At 56.6% G+C, this 23,399-nt stretch overlaps 1 protein-coding gene across 12 annotated transcripts in view; it reads right to left on the bottom strand.

Annotated features, from left to right (window-relative positions):
• The window catches only part of TLE3 (TLE family member 3, transcriptional corepressor), a 50,536-nt gene extending 27,420 nt beyond the window's left edge, over positions 1-23,116 (bottom strand). For all 12 annotated transcript variants that reach the window (XM_030317806.1, XM_030317803.1, XM_030317807.1 and 9 more), the window contains exons 1-5: positions 22,389-23,116; positions 21,708-21,808; positions 21,119-21,182; positions 20,016-20,060; positions 859-921 (exon numbers count right to left, since the gene is read on the bottom strand). In XM_030317806.1, the coding sequence (XP_030173666.1) occupies positions 859-921; positions 20,016-20,060; positions 21,119-21,182; positions 21,708-21,808; positions 22,389-22,412 (297 nt within the window). In that variant the 5' untranslated portion in view covers positions 22,413-23,116. The remainder of the gene's footprint in view (positions 1-858; positions 922-20,015; positions 20,061-21,118; positions 21,183-21,707; positions 21,809-22,388) is intronic.
• Between the last annotated feature and the right edge of the window lie 283 nt (positions 23,117-23,399).

Here is a 23,399-nt window from a genome sequence, read left to right as displayed (position 1 = left end):
CCGCTCTATAAAATCAGGCCTAGTTTAAAAAAGGTTTTCTTGGTACGTTCGTTCCCTTCCACCTTGGGGTAGTACCTGCTTCCTACGCAGCTGTCTACCTCACTGGGCTGCAAGCTTTGAGGACGTCACCCTATCCTGTTTTCACGTAGATTCAATCGTTTACCAGTGGCTACTCTGATTAAGAGACCTAGGAGTCCGGGGGGGGAGTGGAGGTGGTCCCAGCCCCTCGGCGGAGGGGGGGGGGGGAACAGAAGGCAGGGCCTGCCCCAGCTGGAGGGAGCTCTGCTGAACGGAAACAGGCCCCTCTCAGGCAGCTCTCCTGTCTGCCCTGCACCAAGGGGTCTCCTTGGAGACGCTGCCCTCGTGTCACCCACTAGCCCCGTCCAGGCCTCAGGGGGTGGTCCCTTGCAAAGTGTGCTTGGCGGGTAATAGACTGGTCATGCCTCTAGGGAGGACACTCTGTCCTAGAGGCTGGGGTCCCCCTTGGGAACTCATTCCCTTTATAGGATCTGCCCCTTAGCACTATCTGGCCAGGCTTCTTGCTTCTAGATGTTTCCAGGAGTGGGAGGTGGGGCACAGAGAAGCAGTGTCTGGGAATGTCTGTTTGGATCGGGGGGGAGGGGGGCCCGAGAGGCACCCACCGCTAGCCCCATCACAGGCCAGGACCCTCCTCTTTGGTCTCAGGCAGCAGCAAAGAACCCGTTCCACTACAAGAAAGAGCAAATGCTCCCCCTCATGTGCTGGAGAAGTTTCCATAAAGCCCCAGGTTGCCAACTACAGACAGTATGAACGGACAGGGGCAGGGGTCCCTGGACTGCCCTGGAAACACAAGGAGGACACAGTTAAAGGAGGTCTTACCTCTTGTGACAGAAAAGGCATGATCTGTGCTAAAATCGTGTTCAATCTCTTCGCGATCTCTGTCTGCAAAAGAAGAGAGACCGCGTGAAGCCCAGGCGGGTCGATCAAGTCGCTGAAATGTCACACAGGGGGGAAGCGCAAACTCCCCCTCCACCGCTCCCCGAAACCACAGACCCTCCACGCTGTCTCCTCGCCCCCCCCCCACCCGTCCTGCCAAGCTGGCCTCCCGCCAGGAGGCCTTGCTCAAAGTCCACAGCACACAACATGAAGAAACTTCTTCCAACTGCCCCCCCCCCCCCTCAAAAGGCCAGGCTGCCTACATTTTGCAGAGCTCCGATTTCCAATCAGAGGTGGTCTATGTGTTTGGGTCAGAACGCAGTCTGCCTGCTCTGGATAGAAGCCCTAATTAAAGCAGAACGAAACAAGGACCTCCCCCTCCCCCACCGCACTAAAACCTAGAGCAAGACAGGTTCTCTGGCTCTCAGAGCGGGAGGTGACAGGGAGCCCCCAGGGCCACATGTGCCAAAGGGATATGTGGATAAGGGGACCCGCTTCACCCCCCCCCTCCGCTTTTCACTTTGCAGCTCCCCAACCAGAACGATCCCTCCCCACCCCCCCAGTTGTGCTGCCCGGCCGGAAATCCCACCATTAAGGCTTCACTTTTTAGGGTAAGGCACTGCCTTCTCGAAGAACTGCTCAGGAGGTAACTGGCTGGGACCCTGATCCTGCACATGGGCCACTCGTAGGAAGGCTTGACCAGTTCTCTGCTCCACCGCCAACATTCCAGAAAAGCTCCCATTTAGATGAATATCAACCGCTTCTGCCACCCTGCCCTATGTCAGCCCCGGATGAAGAGCGGTTAACAAAAAAAAAACAAAACCAAAAACTTGTGTCACATGGTTAACGGTGACCAGGCAGGAAGGCCGAGCGAGGCCCACTGATAGACGCACACGTCTCGCGATCACTTTTCTCCGCTCGCAACGAATCCTGAGGCCGCCAGGACTGAGGGCCCAGGGCGGGCTGCAAAGCTCTCATCAGCACACTGCAAACCATGACAACAGCCTTTAAAAATCTGTGATCATCTGCATGTCAAACGATTCTCCTTGTGCACTTAAAATAAAAACAACGCTGTCTGAAGGCTTGCAAACAGACCCCTATTCCCGGAGCTCGCACCCCCACCACTAATGAGGATGTCTCTGATTGGCGAATCGGAGACAGGCCACACCCCCGGGAGACCCGAGGGGGCCCAGGGGGCCCCGTGCGACCCTACATCCTGGGGCGCCCGCCACAGACACAGACAGCCTGTCTTCTACACCAGGGATTGCTACACTCTGCCGATCAATCACTCTGATCCTCAGGAACCGGGGCCAGGGTTTCCCACTGTGGGCATTTGGGCGCAACAGTTCTTTGCTGCAGAGGACCGTCCCGGGTGTGTGAGACCCACTGAATGTCAATAGTGGTCCTCGCTTCCAAACTGCAGGGTAGAGAGGCAGTATCCAGTATTCCCCTGGCTGAGACCTATGGGCCTCACCGCTGCATCTGCACATTTGAGTATACACTCCAGTGAAGGTCACTGGACGTCAGACTTTCTCAGCCCCCGTGCCATTGACATTTGACATCTGTTCCGTGCACTGCAGGGTTTTTAGCAGCCACCCTGGGCTTCACCCGCTAAATGTCCGTCATTTATAACGTAAGGCATCTGGGAAGATTGCTGAGTAATTGCTGTATAAATTATTAACCTAAGGAAGTGGGAAGAGTTCTACCCCAAACCAGGACCCTTTCTCATTTCTGTTCTTTTTTCCTCGGTTGATCGTGGGGAAGGGGAAGGAAACAGGAATCAGGGCTGTATGGGGCGGGAGCTCTAGAACAATCAGTCTGCATCTCAGTCCAAACCTGCACAGAGCAACATGGTCACTCAACTGTTACACGCTGATGTGACAAATCAGAATAGAAGGATATATTAAAAACATAAAAGAAACAGAAATAAACTAAACAGGGCGCCCGGGTGACTCAGTTGGTTGAGCGTCCGACTTCGGCTCAGGTCATGATCTCATGGCTTGTGAGTTCAAGCCTCATGTCAGGATCTGTGCCGACAGTTAAGAGCCTGGAGCCTCCTTCAGATTCTGTGTCCCTCTCTCACTCTGACCCTTGCTCGCTCACACTCTGTCTCTCTCTCAAGAATAAAATAAAACATTACAAAATTTTTTTTATGTTTTATTTTATTCTTGAGAGAGAGAAAGAGTGCAAGTGGGGGAGGTGTAGAGAGAGAAGGGGGGAGACACAGAATCCAAAGCAGGCTCCAGGCTCTCAGCTGTCAGCACAGAGCCCGATGTGCGCCTCGAGCTCACAGACGGTGAGATCACGGCCTGAACCAAAGTCAAACGCTTACCCAACTGAGCCACCCAGGTGCCCCAAAATATTTTGGGGGGGAAAAAAGAAAGAAACTAAACAAACCAGGCTCAATGCTTAGGAGTCTTATTGGTCCAAAGCCTCTTACCTCAAATGACTAGCACAGCAGTGCCTGGCACGTAGTAAGTGCTCAATGAACACTCAGCCAGAAGAATCTCAAATAGCCTCCCTGCATATATTTTTCAAGGCTTCCTATTGCAGGGTCCCCGTGGCCGCAGATCAACACGGGCAGGAAGGGCCCGGTGGATGAAATGTTGGCATACAGCTGGGAGGGGAGGTGGGTACGCCCTCCGCCAACAGGATGAGGCAGTGCGGTCGAGCCAGACCAGCTACAAGCCTTCTCGGTGGGTCTCTGGCCGCTGCCCCCACCCCTGAGCCAGGAAGGCAGGCGGCGGGCAGGCTCTGAACCCCCACAGTTACTGTGGTCTATGTGTAGCTACAGCTCTCGGGGGCGGGTGGTTATAAAAGGTTTCCCACCTGCCTACTTCCTCTAGCAAATAGGCCAAGTGTCAGGGTCTTGTGAGTTCAAGGCAAAAAATGAAAAGTAGCTGTCCTTCCCCTTCCCGATACCCTTTAGCAAACATGCGGCCACAGCCTCCCCACAGGTGGGCTCTTCCTTCCTGCAGGGCTCGGTCCGGAGCCTAGCATCCTCTGGTTTTGAGGAAAAGGGACCTGCTGAGAGTTCACATAGCTGTGCCCGGTTCAAGGTTTGGCATCCAGGCCACCAGGTGACCACGGCTCAGAACAAGTTCCCAGTCTCACCCTTCCACCCTACTGGAAGCAGTTCGTGCCTCCTTCACCCCCGTCCCAACACCGCAGGTATCCACCAGGGGCCATCAGAACAACTCCACACAGACAAGGAACCTTCTGGAGGCCTGGGGCATCGGCATTCAGGCCCCGTCCTGCGCCCGAACCCAATGAAGGTCTGGCAGCGCGAGATAGGATTACGCAGGGCAGAGAGGGGAGGGGTGGCCATATACTTGGAGAGCATTTATAGTAAAACAGGGCTTCCCCGTGGCTGGGTCTGGGGTGGGAGGAGAGCACGCTCCTTCCAGCCCCCCTGGTCTCCACCAACAGCAGAAGAGGGACTGAGCCCCACCCATCTCTACGCTGGCCGCCCAACCCCGGGAGTGGGCTCACCACACTGGTGAGTTCACTCAAAGACTGTTTTCAACATTTTTTTTTTTTTTTGAGGGCGGGGATCGCAGGGGGGGAAGCTCCTGGAAATAAAAGCTGGCCGGCCAGAGCCACTCGTAACAACAAGAGTAACAGCTAACACCCACCACCCCAGCTGTTCCCAAGCACGTTCCATGAGTGAGCTCGCAGTAACCCTGTAGAGAAGGCACTTAGAATCACAGTCTCCATGTTTCAGATGGGGAAACTGACGCTCGCTCGGCAGTGAAGAACTTCACTAAACGCCTTCCTACCAAGAAGCCAAATTGTGACATTTTGAGAGAGCCTGGAGAGGTCTCTTTGAAAGAAAAACTACCGTCGGGGTTAATAATTGACAGCATTTCCGATTCGAACAGCTGTTAAAACAGCATTTGGTCCAATTCAAACAAGCCCTAAACATCAGTTCCAAGAAAGGGGGGGAAAAAAAAAGAAAAAATCCAGACATGTGGCTTCAACAATTGGGACAGGTCACAAATCACCAACTGGAACTAGATCACACGTCGGAAAACTCTCGGCGATCCAGAGAATTGTTATCAATAAGGCAGCCGTGGTCCGCGCGAGGCTGGCCCCGGTCCTTCCCTCCGCGCGGGTCCCGCAAAGTCACCGCCTTCTTTGAGCCAGATCCTCAGATACAAACCCGAGAGCAGGTAGGTGCCGGCGGCAGGAAGAAGGCTGCCTTTGGAAAAAGGTGTTTGGGGAGGCTGGTGCGGCCTTTGAACATTGCTTTTCAAGTGTGGTTCAAAGCAGGCAGCTTTGCTGGTGGAAAAACACTCTTCCTCAGAAGGCACTAATCTACCAGACACAGACAGAAGCAGTTCAGAGACAGGTGCACAGAGACCCCGCGAGATGAGGAATCTGCGCTCCCGACTGGGCGCGGGGAGTAACGTCTGCCCCGCGTCTCCGTCGAGACTGTTAGGCTAATAGACGATGGAAAACAAGATACTGGGTGGCAAGGGTAATTTCCCAAGGAGCAAGCTGCTCAGCGTGCCTTGGTGGCTCGCGTCTGCGCGATGATCATCCCCTCATTAAAAGCAGGACCTCCGGGGGCGCCTGGGTGGCGCAGTCGGTTAAGCGTCCGACTTCAGCTCAGGTCACGATCTCGCGGTCCGTGAGTTCGAGCCCCGCGTCGGGCTCTGGGCTGACGGCTCAGAGCCTGGAGCCTGCTTCCGATTCTGTGTCTCCCTCTCTCTCTCTGCCCCTCCCCCCTTCATGCTCTGTCTCTCTCTGTCCCAAAAATAAATAAACGTTGAAAAAAAAAATTAAAAAAAAAAAAAAAAAAGCAGGACCTCCGAACATCTTGCTGTAAACCGAGGGTACCTGAGCATTCTAGAAGGCTGCGTCTCGAACCGCGCTCCCGTATGCACGGCCCTGCTGCTTAACCAGCCTCGGGCCTCAGCCCCCCACGGCACGCTGAACGAGGGGGGCCCCCACCTGCTCTTGCTCCCCACCCCACCGCCTTCCCGCTCCCGGCCTGCGGCATCCAGCCAGCGTTTGGCCCTTTTTCTTTTTTGAAAATGTGGCTGACCGCTCGACACAGCCCACAGCCACGTCCACCTGACCCTCTCCCTGCCATTTATTTTCAAACCGCCTGGTCGTCTGTACCCGTGGGCTTTCAGGTGCTTCATTTTCATCTCAGCCAAATGGGAAACGGGGAGAAGGAGAAATCTGCCACTTTACTTTTTTGTTTTAATTTTTTTTTTTAGCATTTGTTTATTGTTGAGAGACAGAGAGAGACAGAGCGCGAGCAGGGGAGGGGCAGAGAGAGAGGGAGACACAGAATCTGAAACAAGTTCCAGGCTCTGAGCTGTCAGCGCAGAGCCCGATGGGGGGGCTCGAACTCACGAACCGCGAGATCATGACCTGAGCCGTAGTCGGACGCTTAACCGACGGAGCCACCCAGGCGCCCCGAAATCTGCCAGTTTAAAGAACATGTTATGGGGGCGCCATAACATGGTGGCTCAGTCGCTTAAGCGTCCGACTTCGGCTCAGGTCATGATCTCCCGGGTTGTGCGTTCAAGCCCCACAACTCTGTGCTGGCTGCTTGGAGCCTGGAGCCTGCTTCGGGTTCTACGTCTCCCCCTCTCTCTCTGCTCCTCCCTGCTTGCTCTCTCTCTCTTAAAAATAAATAAACATTAAAAAAGGTAAAATAGGGGCGCCTGGGTGGCGCAGTCGGTTAAGCGTCCGACTTCGGCTCAGGTCACGATCTCGCGGTCCGAGAGTTCGAGCCCCGCGTCGGGCTCTGGGCTGATGGCTCGGAGCCTGGAGCCTGTTTCCGATTCTGTGTCTCCCTCTCTCTCTGCCCCTCCCCCGTTCATGCTCTGTCTCTCTCTGTCCCAAAAATAAATAAAAAACGTTGAAAAAAAAAAAAAAAAGGTAAAATAAAGAGCACGTTATGACCCAAAGCCACGCAGCGCTGGTTCTACCCACCCCACCCCCACCCCCCAGCTCTTCTGCCTCCATCTATCTAGCCGTGTGGCTTTGGGCAAATCACTTCTCTCCCCCAGGTTTCAATTTGGTTGTCTACACAACAGTGGCCAAGTGGTATCTTGTAAGATCTAGGCGAGGTCACTTAGTTTTAGCCTGCTAACCATTCCTGAATTGCTCTGTGACATAGCGCTCCTCCATAGAGCTCAGTAAAATGGAGCAGGGCAAGAGTTTAAAGGATGATGAGAGAAGGGACAAGCCACCTCCAGCCACTTGGAGGCGTGGCTGGGCTTTGGGGGGGGGGGTGGGGCTGGACTGCCGCTGGCTGACTCAGTCCCCAGGAGCAGTCCTCACAGCACAAACCATTCAAGAGCAGTGACATCCCACCTGTCAGTGTCAAGCAGCTACTGTGCGAAGGGCTCATCCTGGTGGCCGGACCACAGATTTCTCCTCTAGAAACGTGTGTGTTTGGGGTGGGGACCCGGTCCACCCGGGGGTTCTTGAATTTTAGCCGGGTTTGACCTGGTTCTCGGACTCAAGTCCCGGGGTGTTCAAAGTGAATCTGCTTCATCTTGAATTAAAATCAGAGGGGCACAAGGGGAAGTTGGGGGCTGTGCAGAAGAGGGAGGGTGCAGCAGCCGGGCACCACAAACACGAAGCAACCAAATGCTGGAAGGTTCTGGAACAATGCGCTGGAGTAATTTTAACTCAAAATATCCCATTGCTTTTCCCAGGCAATTCTAAATTGATAGGCCCTCAATTATTGGACTGTACCAAGAAATTCCTTGCCAGGCAGTTTCTGCTCAGATCGAGCTTGGAGAGAACTCAGATAAAGCAAGTGGGTGTTTTATCACCAGCGGGAAGGATGTCCAGGCACGAAGCGGGGTGAGACCTCCAGCACAAGCCGGCGTGGGGAGCCCTGGCCCCACAGGCTCTAGGGGAAAACAGCACCACCACCCCCCCTTTAAGAAGGGGGGCAAATAAATGATCCACTTAGCAGCTGAGGGAGATAATGACCCCTGCTTCTGGAGGGGCTGGCAGGGTTTACATCACAGATCACTCAATGATAGGTGAGCCTCCTTAAAGGCCCTTTTAGCACTGACATATTGATCAAATTATATATAACTACAATGCCATTAAATATTTATGCCTTCCGAGGAAGCCTGCTGAATTCTTTATGCCGGGAGGGCTTGGTACAAGAAAAGGCCCAGCCTGGTGTGACCCTGACGATCTGTCCCCCGAGGGAGGGAACAGGACGCTGGCTGGGGCCGGCTTATGCCAGACACTGTGTGTGCTAGTCCCCGTGTCCTTCACACAGAGAAGGACGGCAGCGAAGATCAGTACCCTCGCCTTCATCCAGCTAAGCCCCACGGAAGGGAAGAGTCTGGGGTGCCCGGGGTTGTGACAGGACCCTCCCCGTGCTCCCCGAGAAGGAATCCCGCCTTCCTTTTCTCTGCCTGCTAGAAATCTCCGGCGTTTCCTTCGGGAGTCTAGGGAGTGAGCGGATCAGGAACAGTGAGCTGAGTGAGGAAGGGGAAAGAGTGTGTGTGGGGACTGGGGGAGAGGACGCACCTAGGCTACTGGCCCTGGAAAGAGTTGGCAAGGCGAAGGCTAGGGACTTGCGCTCCAGCCCCAGGCCTGTCCTGCACTCGGGCTTCAGTTTCCATTGCACGAAGGAGGCAGATTTGGGCCCGGTATAAGAAGGAGAGCTCTCAAAAATGAATCAGGCGCTGCGTGTGGGTGAGCGCTCCGTCCTTAGGAGCATTCAACGGCGACTCAACAGGGACACAGGGTTAGACGCCACTCCATGGGAGTAACCTGGGCCTAGGTGACAGCCAAGTCCCTCCCCGGCTCTAAGACTCTATGACTTTCATTTCTCAGACTCTCAATCTCCATCCACCGGGCTTCCTGTTAACAAGATCCAATAATCTTTAAATATTTGTTCACTTTAATTTCTTGGTTCCCAAACACATTAAACTCTGCTTGCCTCCCACCCCCACTCCAGGGGATGGCCCTCAAAGAGCTTGCTTGTGTAGACAGAACAGGGAAAGCCTTTTCAGATTAGACCTTCCCCCAACACTGCCCATTCATCCCAGGCGCCACTACCCACCCCCCCCCCCATCCCTTGGGCCCTCCATCCCCTCCCTCCCCTCAGATAACCCTCTGCCTCCCTCCCCCACCTTCCCAGACTCCATTGGCCAACTCCCGCCAGGAGGAAAAATTCTCAATTCAGCCCTGTGGGGTTGCCATGGCAACCCCCAGCCACCTAATCCCCCTTAGAACATTATGCAAATCTCCCCTTGCCCCTCAACAGGCTGTAAAAGTCACATTACCCTTGCAGAGGCAGCTCGTTAAATTTTGGGGGTCTCCCCTTAAGGTCAGCACTACAAACGAAACACTGGCTAGGACTTTTTAAGGACAGAGGCTGGCTGGCAAATCTGGGTGGCAGGAAAGGAAAATGAGGTGTGGGGGGTGGCGGGGGGGGGGGGGACAGGCTGACTGTGGGCAGACACAGAGCCCCATTCTCTCCACCCACCACTGAGTTCACCACCAACAAGCTGGTGCCTTCTTAGATTAAAGGGGTCAGAGGGTCCTCTCTCCCTAGACAAGGATGGCAGGAGGGGCGGCATTTCATAGGCCATAAAAATCACAGTCGGTTATTCAGCAACTTGTTTATGGATCAGTTCCCTCCCAAATCACCACCACGTTCAACATCTCATTTTACAGATAAGGAAAATGAGGCCCAGAGAGGGCAAAGAGCCGCCCTGGGTCACAAAGCGAGACGGTGGCGACCAACTCTCCCTGCTCTGCAATCGAGAATCCTTCCCCCTACACCAAGGGTTCACAACCAGGGGCAACTGTGCTCCCCGGGGGGCGGGGGGGGGGGGGGGGGGGGCTTTGGCAATGTCTGGGGACAGGGGTGTCACAACTGGAGAGGCGCTACTGACAGCTAGTGGGTAGGGGCCAGGGAGGCTGCTGATCTTGGGAAACACAGGACAGCCTCACCCCAAAGAATTATCCAGCCTCAAATGTCAAGAATGCCCAGACCGAGCCACCCTGATCTACACGTGGCTGCACACGTTTCACTGGATTCTTCAGAGGCGTTGTCTGGGGCCTTCCCAGCCCCGGAATCAAAGTCTGGAAGTACATACGGGTGGGTCTTGGGGGGGGCCATGCAGGGAGACCACAGAAGACCACGCCTCAATACAGCCTGTGGGAAGAGTCATTGGTTCCTGATTGAAAACAGACCTTAGTTTCTCGTTCTGAACCTGCCTCTGGTCCACCTGAGACCACGAGCCAGTCACTTAACCTCCCCAGACGGCAGTGTTCCAGTCAGTGCTCCTGTCAGGGAGGGCTCGGAACACCTACGCTGCTATGCTGTGGGGCGGGGCCTGTGGGGCCAACAAGCAGCAAATGGGAAGGGGCCCTGGAATGTTCCACCCCATCCACAACCCCACGACTCTTGTCCTCGCTCTTTGAGGCCTTGGCAACGCCGGGGACTCCGTCCCATTGGGAGAATACATCGCTGAGGCCTTCCTACGTGCAAGAGACTATACCAAGCAATCAAGAGGCATCATCTTATGTGATCCTTGTAACGCTCCCTATGACCGCACGGTCCACCAGATGAAGCCACGAGCCACGGGGGGCTAGTGAACGTTAAGGAAAACGCAACGTAAAACTCAGATTCTCACAGCAGCCACATTTCAAGGGCTCCATAAACACGTGCGGCTGCTGGCTACCATACTGGACGGTGAGCTAGACCTTTCCGCCGTTGCAGAAAGTTCTACCGGACGGCACTGCTCTAGCAGGTAGGTGTTAATATTCTCCCCCGCATCAACTGAAGTTCACAGGAAGTCTACGTAGTCAGCCCCAGGTCGCACAGCCAGTTAAGTCCCGACACGGGACTCAAACCCAAGGTTCTCTGGCCTCCAAGCCTGTCCCTCGGCCACCAGGACTGAGCCCTCCCAGCTCCTGATGCTCTGCACCTGACCGGCCAGGATGCCCCTCTGAAAACCAGTGGCTTCTGACGGAGCAACTCTGAGCCCTGTGGCACGGAGGGGCCAGTAAAAAGTCTCATCAGGGACCTGCCCCGCTCCCCACCGGTGGGGCTGGGCAGGGGGGGAGTGAGGGAGAGCCGCATGGAGGCCCCTTGAGAAGGGAGGTCAGACCCAGGTGGGAGAATAGAGAAACTCCAACAGGCCACGAAGAGAGAATTATCTAGACCGCACCCCCACCCGCCCCCTTTATAAGTTCCTACAGGCTGGATACTGCATGCATGTATCGGGGGACACGGAGGCCAGGAGGCCAGCATCGAGCCGACGGTGAGAGGACTCTGGCAGGGGCGGGGCTGCTCTCTGGGGGCGCTGCTGCTTCTCTCCCCACTTCAGGCTGGCTTCGCGAAGATTCCTTGTTCCTCTGGGATGAAGTGCGAGGGCCTCAGGGCTCCAACTGCCAACCTCAACCCCCGCAGAGCCTCCCCCCCCACCCACCCCCCCCAGGATGTCTGCCCTGAGGCAAAGCCAGGTAAGATCGCAAGATGGCAGCCCTCTCCTGGGGTGGGGGAGCTCAGAGGAAGGGGCCCCTTCCAGGAAAAGCAATGGGGAAGGGTGGAGGGAGAAGGGAGAGCTCTCCTGGACCCATCAGTCCTGGCCGACTCACGGCCTCCACCTACTGGATCTCAGGCTTGCTCTGTTTCCATGGGGGCCACTGAGCCTCTCAGTCTAGACCGTCTGGGATCACCTGTGGCTTCTCCACCGCCCCCTGCGTCTGCCCTACCTCTTCCTGGGCAAGAAGTCTGATAGTTCCTGTCCCCCACCCTGGCCTCACCCACTAGTCCCCCCCCCCCCAGACTGCTCTGCTTCTCCCAGCACCGATCGCCACTGATTCACAAAGCACACCCCCGACAGGACAACCGGTTTCAGACTCCGGGCTCTCGGCTCTCCCGAGACGCGTATCTGGGGACCGAGTAGCAGGCCCCCTCCTCCAACCTTCGGGTCACAGACTGCCTGGGTGGTGGTGGAGGAGTCTAGAACCAAAGCCTTCTCGACCAGTTTAGGAAGAGTCCCCCTCCCATGCCCCCAAGGTGCTCTTGGCATTCCCAGTGCTACAGGACTGGGAGAAGGATTCCTGCTCCTTGGAGTCTCCCGTATGAAGGAACAGGTAGCTTTCCTGGGCACACTAAGAAGGAACTTCCTCTGTTGGGCTAGTCTAGTTTTCAATCGGAATTACAACGGCTACAACAATCGCAACAAACAGCTGAAAAGCTGCGCACGATGGTTACCAAGGATTTAAAAGGACAGCAGGACAAAGTCCTGGCATCTGGAAGATTCCATGCCCAGAGAGACAGCCAGGGCATGCCGAACTTGCCAATCTACCCCCAAGCCACTGACCCTCGCGCTTCCTTCTCATAATCCCAATTCAGCCTGGTTTCCCTTCTCTTCCCCCTTCCTACCCACCCTCCCCCCCGTATCTCTGCTCCATCATCTCCCCTCCCAGCTATCTCTTTCCTCACCACCTCCTTTCTTCCCTTTTCACGTTTAAACTGTCCACCGTACAAGGTGAAAAACAAACAAAACAAAACACTTGAGCTAGATTAAAGACGCTTTAAGATAAAAAAAAAAAAACTCACGACGCGTCTCCGTTCCTTCCTCCAATCACAACTTTGCAGCCAAAAGACGTCTCTCTCAGAAGCTGGAGAAAACCTGTATCCTTCCCAGAAAGTCCATAATGCTCTCAGGGTCAGGGACAACCCCCAACTGGAAGGTTACCCTCTGTGAGTCTCCCCTCCCCCAAAACGTGGCCCAGCACCACGCAGGGCTCAAGGGGCCTCAGTGAATACAAAATGGTCCTACCCCTTGGGGAACTCCTGGCGTCATCCTTCCACACACACAGCCAGCCCCTGCCCCTGCCGCCCCGTCCAGTTTATGAACACAGCCCCTCTAGTGCCCTGGATGTATACAGGTCATTTTCACACCCCGCACTCTGAGGCTTCTGTCCTGCCGTTTGTTTGTCCGACGCCCAAATGCCTGTCATTTTAGGTTCCTAAGATGAAAATGTCTTCGCTGCTTTGTAAACAATCAAGTGCTACGGAAACACCAGAAGTCGATGTTATCATAATTATGATATGTGGAAGAACAAAATTTTCAAAGTCTGTCCTCCATAAAGGTCTTCTCCTGAGGTTACTTAGTGGTGGTGGCGGCAGCTGCCCCAGGCCCCCAGACCCCGGTCTGTGTCCCTCACTCGGTGGGTGGAAAGGAAGAGGCCCCCTTTCGACGCAAAAGCCAAGTCCGTCCACGCTCCCAGCCCTGGTCGCTCCCAAGCTCTCTTTTCACCCTTCAAAGGATGCCATTGGTGAAGGGGAGCTTTGGTGACAGCGGGGACAGGGGAACCTCTTCCCGAAGGGTTGTGTTGCTTCTTCAGAGTCGGCTGGGGTGAAGGGGAGGGAGGTGTTTGTTCTCAGGCAAATCTCCAGGGCTGAGTTAAAGGGTCTCCTGGCTCATAAGCCCCTAAACCCCGCATGAACCTCCACTTGAGAATAAGACCCTCCCCTCCCCACCCTCATGCTTTCCAGAGGCCCCCCCCCCTGCACAGTGAACAGCCTCCGGAACCTCAGCTGAAAGGGCCTCCGAGGTCCCAGGTCCGGGATCTGCCTCTCCAGTAAGTGGAGCCCTCCCCCTCAGTCCCCACAAAGGTGGCCTTAGCCTAAACATTCAGCTAAACATTCAGTGACAGCTGGGCCCCACCCTCAGGCTGACTACAAACAAAAGAACTCCACAACAACACTGGGTGAGAACAGCCCTCCCATCCATTCCGCCAGAAACTCCAGAAAGGCCAAGTCCTAAGAAGCTCCCCCCGCCACCCGCCCCCGCCGGGGGGGGGGGGGGGGTGCTCCTGTCTGCAGTGGATGAGGGCTTACATCAACCAGCCCACCCTACAGTCCTTACTTAGGCTCAGGCAGGAAATCCCCCCCTGCCCTAAGTTTCTCCCCGGCCCCCACCGGAGGGGGAACACTTTACCGTGTTAAGGCGAGAGCCAGAAAAGAAAAAGCCGGGAGAGAAAAGCAAGAGAGTGAGAGAGAGCGAGAAAGCAAGCATCTTGGCCCGGGAGTCGCAGAGAGCATTTGTTGAAAACAAGATATTGTCCCTTTAAGCATATAAAAACAAGGCCCTTGAGCACGCAGTTCTCACTCTGGTACACAATTATGGGTGCTTTCAGCTGTCTAGCACTACTTCAAGTGCTCTCTTAAACCAGACTGTCAATGGCATGTTGAAAGCTATTTTGCTGGCTGCTATCATTAATAGCAAAGTGGAGAGAGCTGGCTGATGAGAATTAAATATGGGGGAGGGGCGGGTCAGAACCAGTCATTACAGAATTACCAACACGAGCAAGGAGGCAATGCCACTTTGGGGAAGAAAGTTCAAACCGGCATGTGGGGGTGGAGAAGGAGGCACCGGGAGGCCCTCCCGCTCCCTCCGCCAGCCGCCAGCGCAGGGCGTCCCCATCCCCCACCCCCCCCACCGCCGCCCGGGGGGGGGGGGGGGGGGGGGGCGGATGGCCGCGGGCCAGCCCCGCAGAGCCATATGGGGACAGAGGGAGCCACGGAGTCGGGAGTGTGAGAGCAGAGAGGCCTTGGAGATCACTTTGCTGCAAAATGTCACCACCTCGCCTGGCTCCCCAAGTGGAGCCCCGCCCCCCCCCCCCCCCCCACCATTCCAGCTTGTGGATGGTGCTTCCGATTGCCTTTCCAAGAGCGGTTGCCACCCAGATTGAGGAGCAGCGTCCTCCCCCTCCTCCCCCCAGGCTGGCTTTCTGCTGGCTTCTGCCTCATAAACCCCTGCCCTCCCTCTAAGTCTCGGCTCAGGTAACAGCCCTTCGGTGTAGTCTTCTGTGCAACCCCCCCATCCCCCTTCCCCTCCCCCTTTCCGGGGAAGCATACGCTGTTCTGTCCTGGGTACTCCTCCTGTGACACTGGGGCCGTATTAGCACTTACCTCACTGCACTGCCATGACTTATTTAGATGCCAACTCCCCAGCGGAGGGAATGGTGTCTGATTCGGCTGTGTAACCAGCCCCGGCCCACACCCAGCACATCCCAGGCCCCTAATAACCGTTTTGGAACGGCTCCAACCCCCTCATCTTACTGATGAAGAAACTGGATGCCGAGAGCCGTAGGAGGAAGCCTGCAGAGCTGGTAGCCAACCCACAATTAAAACCCTCACTTCCTACTCCCAGAGCTCAGGGAACCAGAATCCCACCCTCTGATGACCCCAGTAATTCTGAGTAAAGGTAAACCAGCGTGTTTGCTGAGCACCTGTTACATGCCAAGTGCCCGGAAGAGACCCCAGCAGAGGGGCTTCCTCCGTGGCCACCAAAAAAGGAGATGACGAAGTGTGAGAAAGGGCGCCATGCAGGCCAGATCGCAGGCTTTCGGGAAACCCCACGGAGGTTTGGCCTTGACTACCTTTTGGTCCCAAGTGTCCCAGGATTTTGTGCAAACGGACAGGGATAGGAAAGCAGTTTCCCATGCAGGAGGGAAAAGGGAGCTCACTCCTACAGCGGAACGGAAACCGAGGGCCTCTGACACAGACCAGACCCTCTCTATACTAAGTGGAGGAGGAGGAACCCAAGGAGAAAAAGAGCTCCGTGCCCTCCGGGGGCCCCTGGTCCAGAAGAGTTCATGGAAAGAAGGAAGAGTCAGGCTCAGTTTCCTCGGATGAGCCGAGGCCATCCCAGTGATCAAGCGTATGAGAAGCAAGAGAGCACACGAATCTCACTCCATATAGCAACAGCAGCAGTGAAGAACGGGGGTCCAGAGAAGGCTAGGTTGGAAGGCAGTCTGGGGCGGGAGCTCCTCGCAGGTGCACAGGACAGGGGGCAGGGGGCTTTGAGCTCGGCAGACCCCCAAAGCTGACCATGGCAGGCCCTCAGCGCAGTGAGAGGAGCTAAGTGACTGGAGAAAGACTCTCCTCAGCAAGAGGGACCAGCCGGGAAAGGTGAGGTGGAAACCAGGGCCTAGGAGGAGTGCTTGGATGCCAGCAACCACCCCCCCCCCCCCCCCCCCCCCCCACTCCGGAACTCTTCTTAGCTCAACCCAGACGCACCCCACAAACAGGCACTCCTGGGCAGGGTCTTTGTAACCTCGCCACCTGCTGGCTCCCTCTGGCCACCCGGCCTTCAACACTGATGGTCCCCAAACTTCAACTTGTACCTGGACATCTTCCAGCCAAGCCCCTAATTACTTAGGTGATGAGAGGGGAGGGGACAAACGGAGATCTCCCATCTCCTTCTTCAGCCCCGCGTTCCCGGCCCGTGGCGGCCGTGGCTTTCTGTATCCTTGGGTAAAAAGGTCACAGGCCTTACCACTTTACCTCACCCGTGCACCTGACCTCTGGGGTCGCTAGTTCCGCACTGGGTTTATTATTACGCACATCAAATCATTAGATGTGCAAATAGCTGGCAATTCAGAAGAGGACGGTGGGCAAAAAGCATCCACCTGATATGGTTATACAACCCGAAATGGGGTACTTTGTACTTTGGTATAGCCGGGTTCGCAGGCGTCGCCTTAGCCTCTTGACATAATGCAGAAAGCGGCAATGACAATTAAAGCCACAGAGTGCTATCGGTTAGTAAACAAATACACCTCACCTCTGGAGTCTTGCTAAACAGAGACCTGGGCTCTGGACAAAAGGTTGCATTAGCAGCCCCAGCACTAATGCGGGACTGGGTAACTGGGTATCTCAGCTCCCCTCCCTGGCCTCAGTTTCCTCATCTGCAACCTGGAATGGTTTGCATAAGAAGCCAGAGGGCTCCCCCCATTCCAGGATGCCAAGAGAAACTTGGAGGAAGGGTTGCTCCTCTGGGTTTATAGAAAAAGGGTGACCATAAAAAGGGTTGGCATAGCGCTGCCCCAAAGTCCAAATGTCTCGAGTTCTCTTTTGAAACCTCAGTGCTCACCGGGGGAGGGTGAAGACGGCCTGACCCAGCTTCTCGTGCCTCAAACCCCACAGCCAACAGGTGCTCTGGGGCGCTCCTTTCGAAGCTGGCTTTGTTGGCACTGGAGAGCCTCGGCAGGGACAGGACAGGAATCAATGAGCTGGCCAGCCCTCATCGCCTCCCTGGCCTCCCTGAATCACCCTTGACATTCTGCCTGGAAGCAGGGGCTTAGAGGAGGTGGGTGACCCCTTGAAAGCTCAGGCCAGGCCCGTGATTCTGTAATCTTTGCTTTGCCATAATTAGGGAGGTAGGCAGAGGCGTAGGAGGAGAAACCATTTATTACTTCTGTGGGATTTGACAGCTTGAAAGAAGAACGAGAAGGATACAGGGAAACAGCCAGCAGGAGCCAGCCACAGTGAGCTTAACCTCTCGGTAAAATAAAAAACGGGCTGGACGCACCCGAGGTTCCCAACTAATAGGCATTTCCCCAGAGACAGCAAAGAAGACCTTTTTTAAAAAAAAAAAAAAAAAAAAAAAAAAGCGGTGGCGGTGGTGGTGGCGGTGAAGGGGGGGCGGGGTGCATGTGAGCGAGCAGGCGGAGGACCCCCACGCTTTCCAAAGTGCCAGCTCTGGAGATCACCTATTACATAAAGGTACAGACAGTCCCCACCCCCACCCCTGAGCTTAAAGACGAAGAATCCAGCCTGTTTGTTCCAGGCAGATGTAATCACACGTACAGTCAAGTCTAGAGGGCAGGACACTGCATGAATAATTCAAGCGCTCCAGTCACTTGATGGTGTGTGCAGATAAAACACCAGTCAACCGCTAAACAGGTCAGCTGATAAACTTGTTTGCTCAGGCCTAACCACCATCCGCCAAATGCACCCGAGACCCACACTACAATTAGTGGCTGGGTTTTCTTCTGCAGAACCCCGGCAAGCCTAGGGAGTGGCCAGCCCCATTAGGTCAGGGTTGCAGGTTAGTTTCTTCACCTCCCTGCCTCTTTGTTCCTCCACAGCCTCCGGGCGATTTCACCCAACTCCAGAGATTGCCATAAACCCAGCGAAGGCACCAGAAGGCACCACTCATTCGTGCTGGGAAAGCCAAGGGGAGCTGGCTGTAGGGCAGAGGTGACTGGCAGGCAGGGTGAAGCACCCATTTCGAGAATCCAGAGGCCTGGGCTGGAGTCCCAGCCCTGCGCCACAGGCCTCCCCGAAGCCTCAGTTTCCCCGCCCGTACAAAGGGTGCAAACGCTCCGTCTGCCTGCCTCTCGCAGCTGAGAGGATTAAATGGGACCGTGTTGCCAAACCTCAGGCATTCTCCCCCTGAGAACCCTGTCTGGGGAATAGCCAGAAGTCCCAGATGCACACAGCTGCTCTTTGTGCAAACCCCACCACCACATGCGTTAAGGCGGTTAACTCTTCCTGAGTTCAGAGTCTCCCCAGGACTCCGGGAACACCTTTGCTCCACCAGCCAAGGTGGACCCGTGCCAAAGAACCAACCACTCACAGACACGGGGAACACCACCCATGCAGACCTCAACATGCAACGACATATTACGCCTTAATTATGAAGCTCTTAGAATAACTGCTGCTATAAATTTTAAACCTGGGTGCAATTACCCTCTTTAAACACACCCAAGATACTAAGCACCGAGGGAAAAAAAAAGAAAAAAAAGAAAAAAGAGGAGGTGGAGAAAGGGAGAAGGTGGCACCTTGCCTAACACCCCAAGGGTCCCTGAACACCCGAGGTCCACTCCACGCGTTCAGTCCCACCTAAAGTTGGGCAGCACCTGCCTCCAGTCCATTCTGCCGAAGAGAAACATCTCAATATACAAAGCCGTGGCTGCTTGTGATTTCTGTGGGTTAAGAAGTGAAAACTTGGTAGCCTTCCTATGCTAATCCCTCAGGAAGCCACAAACTGGCTTCCCACATCGCCCAGTAAACTCAGGCCCCTTTCCGGCTGCCCTTCACCCAACACTGGGGCTCCTCCAGGACAGAAAGGAAACCACAGATTCAAAAGGCTTTATAGGAAGCCACCGGAGCAGGCCGCAAGGGACAGGCATTTCAGGGTCACCTGCCCTTCCCACCTGCCCCAGACCCTGCCCCCTTCAAGAGCAGATTTTAAACCCCCGTCAACGACTGTTCATTTAGGGCAGCAAATCCATTCAAGTCACGGTCACCAAAGGCTAGAATGAGTCAACAGTCTTCTGAGATTTCAAGAACACCAATTGTTAAAAAGAACAACCGGCCTGCGCCATTTATTCGTGCCAAGTCACTTCTAATCGCTGGCCAAGCCAAATTACAGACAGCCTCTCCTTGGAACACAAATACACAAACAGGCCTCTCCCACAGCCCAGCCTAGCACCCGGGACTAGTTACCGATATGCACTGAGATAAAGGCTGTTTGTATTTGCTCGGTTTGAGGTATAGTGTTATTAGGAGAGTGACAATACGAGGTAGTTTACATATCCATTAAACAACACCACACTAGCTAAACTGGTTTGACTTCAGGATTTCAAAGCTGAGCCCAACTACCAGCCACCTCCGAGGTCCTGGCGAGGCAGCCCTGGGCAAGTTACTTCACCTCTTTCCTTCTCTGTAAAATGGGGACCCAGGCTGCCTTCAAACGAAGATTGAGAGGAGAAAGCTGCCTCGCAAACGTAAGACATGAGGGCTATATTTCATCCTGGCTTCGTATTTTTAAGCAGTTAGTGGCTTGTTCCCTTAAATTTTGACAGCTCAGCCTGGCTTTAAAGACTCTTGAAATTTAATCTTATCAAGGCAGAACATCAAATTGTTACGCGCAGGCACACACGCGCACACGCGCGCGCGCGCGCGCACACACACACACACACACACACACCCCTCCTGCATTTCCCCTTGAGAATTTTATATTAAAACACTTAAAAGCAGCCAGCTAGCCCCCTCTGGGTTTCAGGAGTTTGTAAAGCAGATCCTGAAGGCACAACGTTTCCTCCGCTCCTTTATACCAAGATCCAAGACCAGGGCTAATTTCACAAGCTCAGGTGCCAAAAACTCATGCCCAAGAAATCAGCAACGCCTCAGACCCTGCATTTCAGAGACCGGATCCACGTGCTCTTCAAGGAGAAGGAGGGGGAACAGAAGACGAGGCTCCTTTTCAAAGGGCAGGGGCCATAAGAAACCCATTTGTTAGGTTTTTAACCGCTAGGTAGATTTCGAGAAGAAAAGCACTTACCTGCTTGTGCATTTCGATGTTCAAGCCATAGGACATCTCATAGTACTAAAAGCAAAAAGAATTGCCATTAACAGGCAACCCCCAGTCATCTGTTCACTTTCCAAAATCAGCTTTGGGGCCAGGTTTCTGGCCAAATCACACTTTTAGGATACATCTGCTAACGAAGTTCAAATCGAACCCCAAAGCCCGCTGTAGGGGGGTTGAAGGGCTGACCAGGGGTGAATGTGGCTCTCATCTCTACAGAACATTATCGATGCAGCAGTAAGAGAAGCTGGGCCCTCCCTCCCTTCCACAAGCACCTCGTGGGCCATATATCCTGTTTATACAAGGTTCGGGTTCAACAGGGAATCGTGTGTACGCTGGGCCCCTCTTGTCCTCTGAGAGTTATTTAGCAATGTGTCAAAGGCCTCTTATGTGGAAAGCAGTGCAGGGAGGGCGCTTAAGTGCCTCCCATGTCCTCTCAACAAACAGAAGATGGAAACTCAGGGCAACAGACACTGGGAAAGGGAAGAGAGTCTACCCTACTGCGCCAAGGCTGACGAGGCTGGGGTATCCCTGCTGAGGGAGGGGAGTGGAGGCAGAGAGCTTTGAAAGGCTCCTCCGCTCTCACAAAACCCTGGGGAACGAAGGGGGGGGGGCGTGCAGGGGATAGGCGGAGAGGGCTCCTGTCCCACTCTGGCTAGATCCCAGGGCTGCAAGGCAGCAAAGTTTCCCAACACTCCCCGGAGGTCCCTAACAGAGATGTTATCCCACCCAGACGTGAGCCGATCCAGTCCTATCTTACTAGCCAAGACAGGGGCCACCAGTCCCTCTGGGAAACCTTCAGGCCACAAACTAAAGGGGCACGAAGGTAGCGCAAAAGCGCCCCGCCTGGATTTGGGTTTCCCTTTCGGCCCCTCCTCTCACCCACCCTCCTCCAAGTGGCCCGGGCTAAGGGGGCGGGGGGCGGGGGGGGGGCAGTGGCGGGTCGGGGGCACACTCGGATAACCCCGGCTCCCAGGGCTGCCCGGCGGCTGGCCGCGGCGGGCCGGGGACTCGGCTGCAGGGTCCCCCAGACCCCCGCCCCGGGCCCGCCCTGGCCCCGGCCCGCGGCCGCCTCTCACCATCACGTAATGGCGCTGCATCTCGGTCTTCTCGTTCGCCAGCTTGTCGTACTCCACTTTGAGGCTGCGAGGGCAGGAGGAGCCGGCTCAGGCCCGGGGCCCGCACTGCCTCCTCCGAGGCCCCAACGTCAGGGCCTCTGAGAACCGCTTTGCCACTTCCTGAACGCCCCCCCCCCCGCCCCTTGGGGGACCCCTGTCACCCCGCAGCCCCGGGGCGGAGGGGGTTCGGGTCCTCGCCGCGGGGGAGGGAGAGACACAATTTGAAACTTCCGCGGCCGAGCGCGTGGACTGCTCAGGGTCGCGGGGGCCGGGGCGGGGGGAGGGAGGGGGGTGGAGAACCCGGCTCGCGACCCCCGGAGCGGGCCCGCCGCGACCCCGACCCTCACCCCGCCGGCGGCCCAGGGTGCCGGGAGGCTGCGGGCAGCCAAGGGTTAAGGCGCCGCGCTCGGAAAGGGGAAACAAAAGGCGGAGGCCCCGGCTGCCCCGCCGCCCCGGGTCAGGAGCCCCCTCCGTCCCCGCGGGGGGTGGCAGGAGCCGCGGCGGGGACGCCCCTTCCCGCCGGCCCCGGGGAGGCCCCCACCGGCCTTACCTGTGATATTGAGCTTGCAGGAACTGGAATTCGTCTTTGATCCTGTCACAAGACTCAGCCACCGTGAATTTAAATCCCGGCTGCCCGGGTTGATGGGGAGCCTGGAGCCCGCGAGGACGAGACAGGGGAGGGGGCGGGGGCGTCAGACTGGGCTCCGGGCGGCCCCAGCCCCTCCGCGGCTTCCCCCGGCTCCCCCCGCCCAACCCGGGAGGCCACCCTCACAGCCCAGAGCCTTCCCAGCAAGTTTCTCAGCCGCCCGACGGGGTGGGGTGGGGGGGCGCCCCAATCCTTCCCCATTGGCGGCGGGGCTCATCCCTTGCACGAAGGGGCTCCCTTCCCAAGTAAGACCGGCACTGGAACATAGCCGGGTGAGTTGGGAGATTGGGGAGAGGGAGCGGGGGAGGAGGGGGGCAGCGTGAAAACAAACAGTTCCGCTGGAACACAGGCAACCCCCCAACGCCACTCGGGCGGAATTAACCTCCTCTCTCCACGGCGCCCCCCCATCCCCATCCCCTTTGTGTGAGCGCGCGCGCGCGCGCACTCACACACACACACACACACACACACACACACACGCACACACCATAAAGGTAGCAACAAGCAAAATGGAGGTGCCAGATAAACTGCCTCGTTTACCCTGCCATGATAGATGCTTAAATAAACCGAGTTGCAATTACTCACCGGATGTCTGCCTTGCGGATACATGGCAGGGAGGGGTCGTGATTCCGAGAGCGTGGAAGCGCCGAGAGCTCGGGCCGGGGAGGTGCGGGGGAGGGGGGAGCCAAGCCCGAGCGGGGGGCGGCCGGGAAACCGAGTGCTCGCCCCCGGCCCCCCCAGCCCGCTCTCGCAGCGAAATCCCAGAGTCGGGCGCCCGCCCCAAGTGGAGACAAAGAGCTGCGGAGCAGGCGGCAAAGTCGTCGGCGGGCGCCGAGGCCGGGCGGCGGACGCGGGCTTTGTGCGCCTAGGGCTCGGCGGTCTGCGGCCGGCCGCCTTCCCCCCGCTGCGTGGAGCGCGTCAGGGCCGGGGACAGCGCGGACATCGTCGTCTCCCCGGTGGCTCCGGCGCGGGGTCCCGAGGCCGGGGTCTCCTCCTGGGGCGACTGCGGACCCCCTCCGGATCACTCGGCGAGTCGCGCCGTGAGGGGGGCGCGCCGAGGCAGCCCCAGCATCCGGGGCGCGCGGGTCCGATCCCAGAGGCGGCGCTCGGGGAGAAGAGGAAGGAGGCTAGCACCCAGGTGGCGGCTGGGGGCCGCAGGAGCGCCGGAGGGTGAGGGCGGGAGCCCGGCGCGGGCGCTTAGACGCCCCCCCTCGGAGAGGAGAGCCTGCTGTTCCGTCTGCTACTGCCGCCGCCGCCGCCGCCGCTGCAAGCCCTTCCCAGGGCCGAGGAGGAAACTCCAGGCTCAGTAGGTGCAAATCAGCTGCCCTGGCATCCTAACTCCAGCGGGCACAGGAAGCCTCCGCAAAGGGGTCCTCGCTGCTCCCAGCTTGAGCGCCGCGTCCCCAGCGAGAAGCGCTCGGCGCCGCCACCGCCGCCTCGGAGCGCACAGGCAGGAGAGAGCGCAGCCCGAGACCGGGGAGCTCTGCGGCTTCCTTCCTTCCCCTCGGCCTGGCTCTTCTCTCCGCGCCCGAAAAACCCCCCAACACACACACCCCAAACACACACACACACACACGCACACACACACACACGCAC

This window comes from Lynx canadensis, chromosome B3 (assembly GCF_007474595.2).
Source record: "Lynx canadensis isolate LIC74 chromosome B3, mLynCan4.pri.v2, whole genome shotgun sequence".
Classification (NCBI taxonomy): domain Eukaryota; kingdom Metazoa; phylum Chordata; class Mammalia; order Carnivora; family Felidae; genus Lynx; species Lynx canadensis.
Note: the sequence above shows the minus strand (reverse complement) of the source record. Positions and strands in the feature narration are given on the sequence as shown.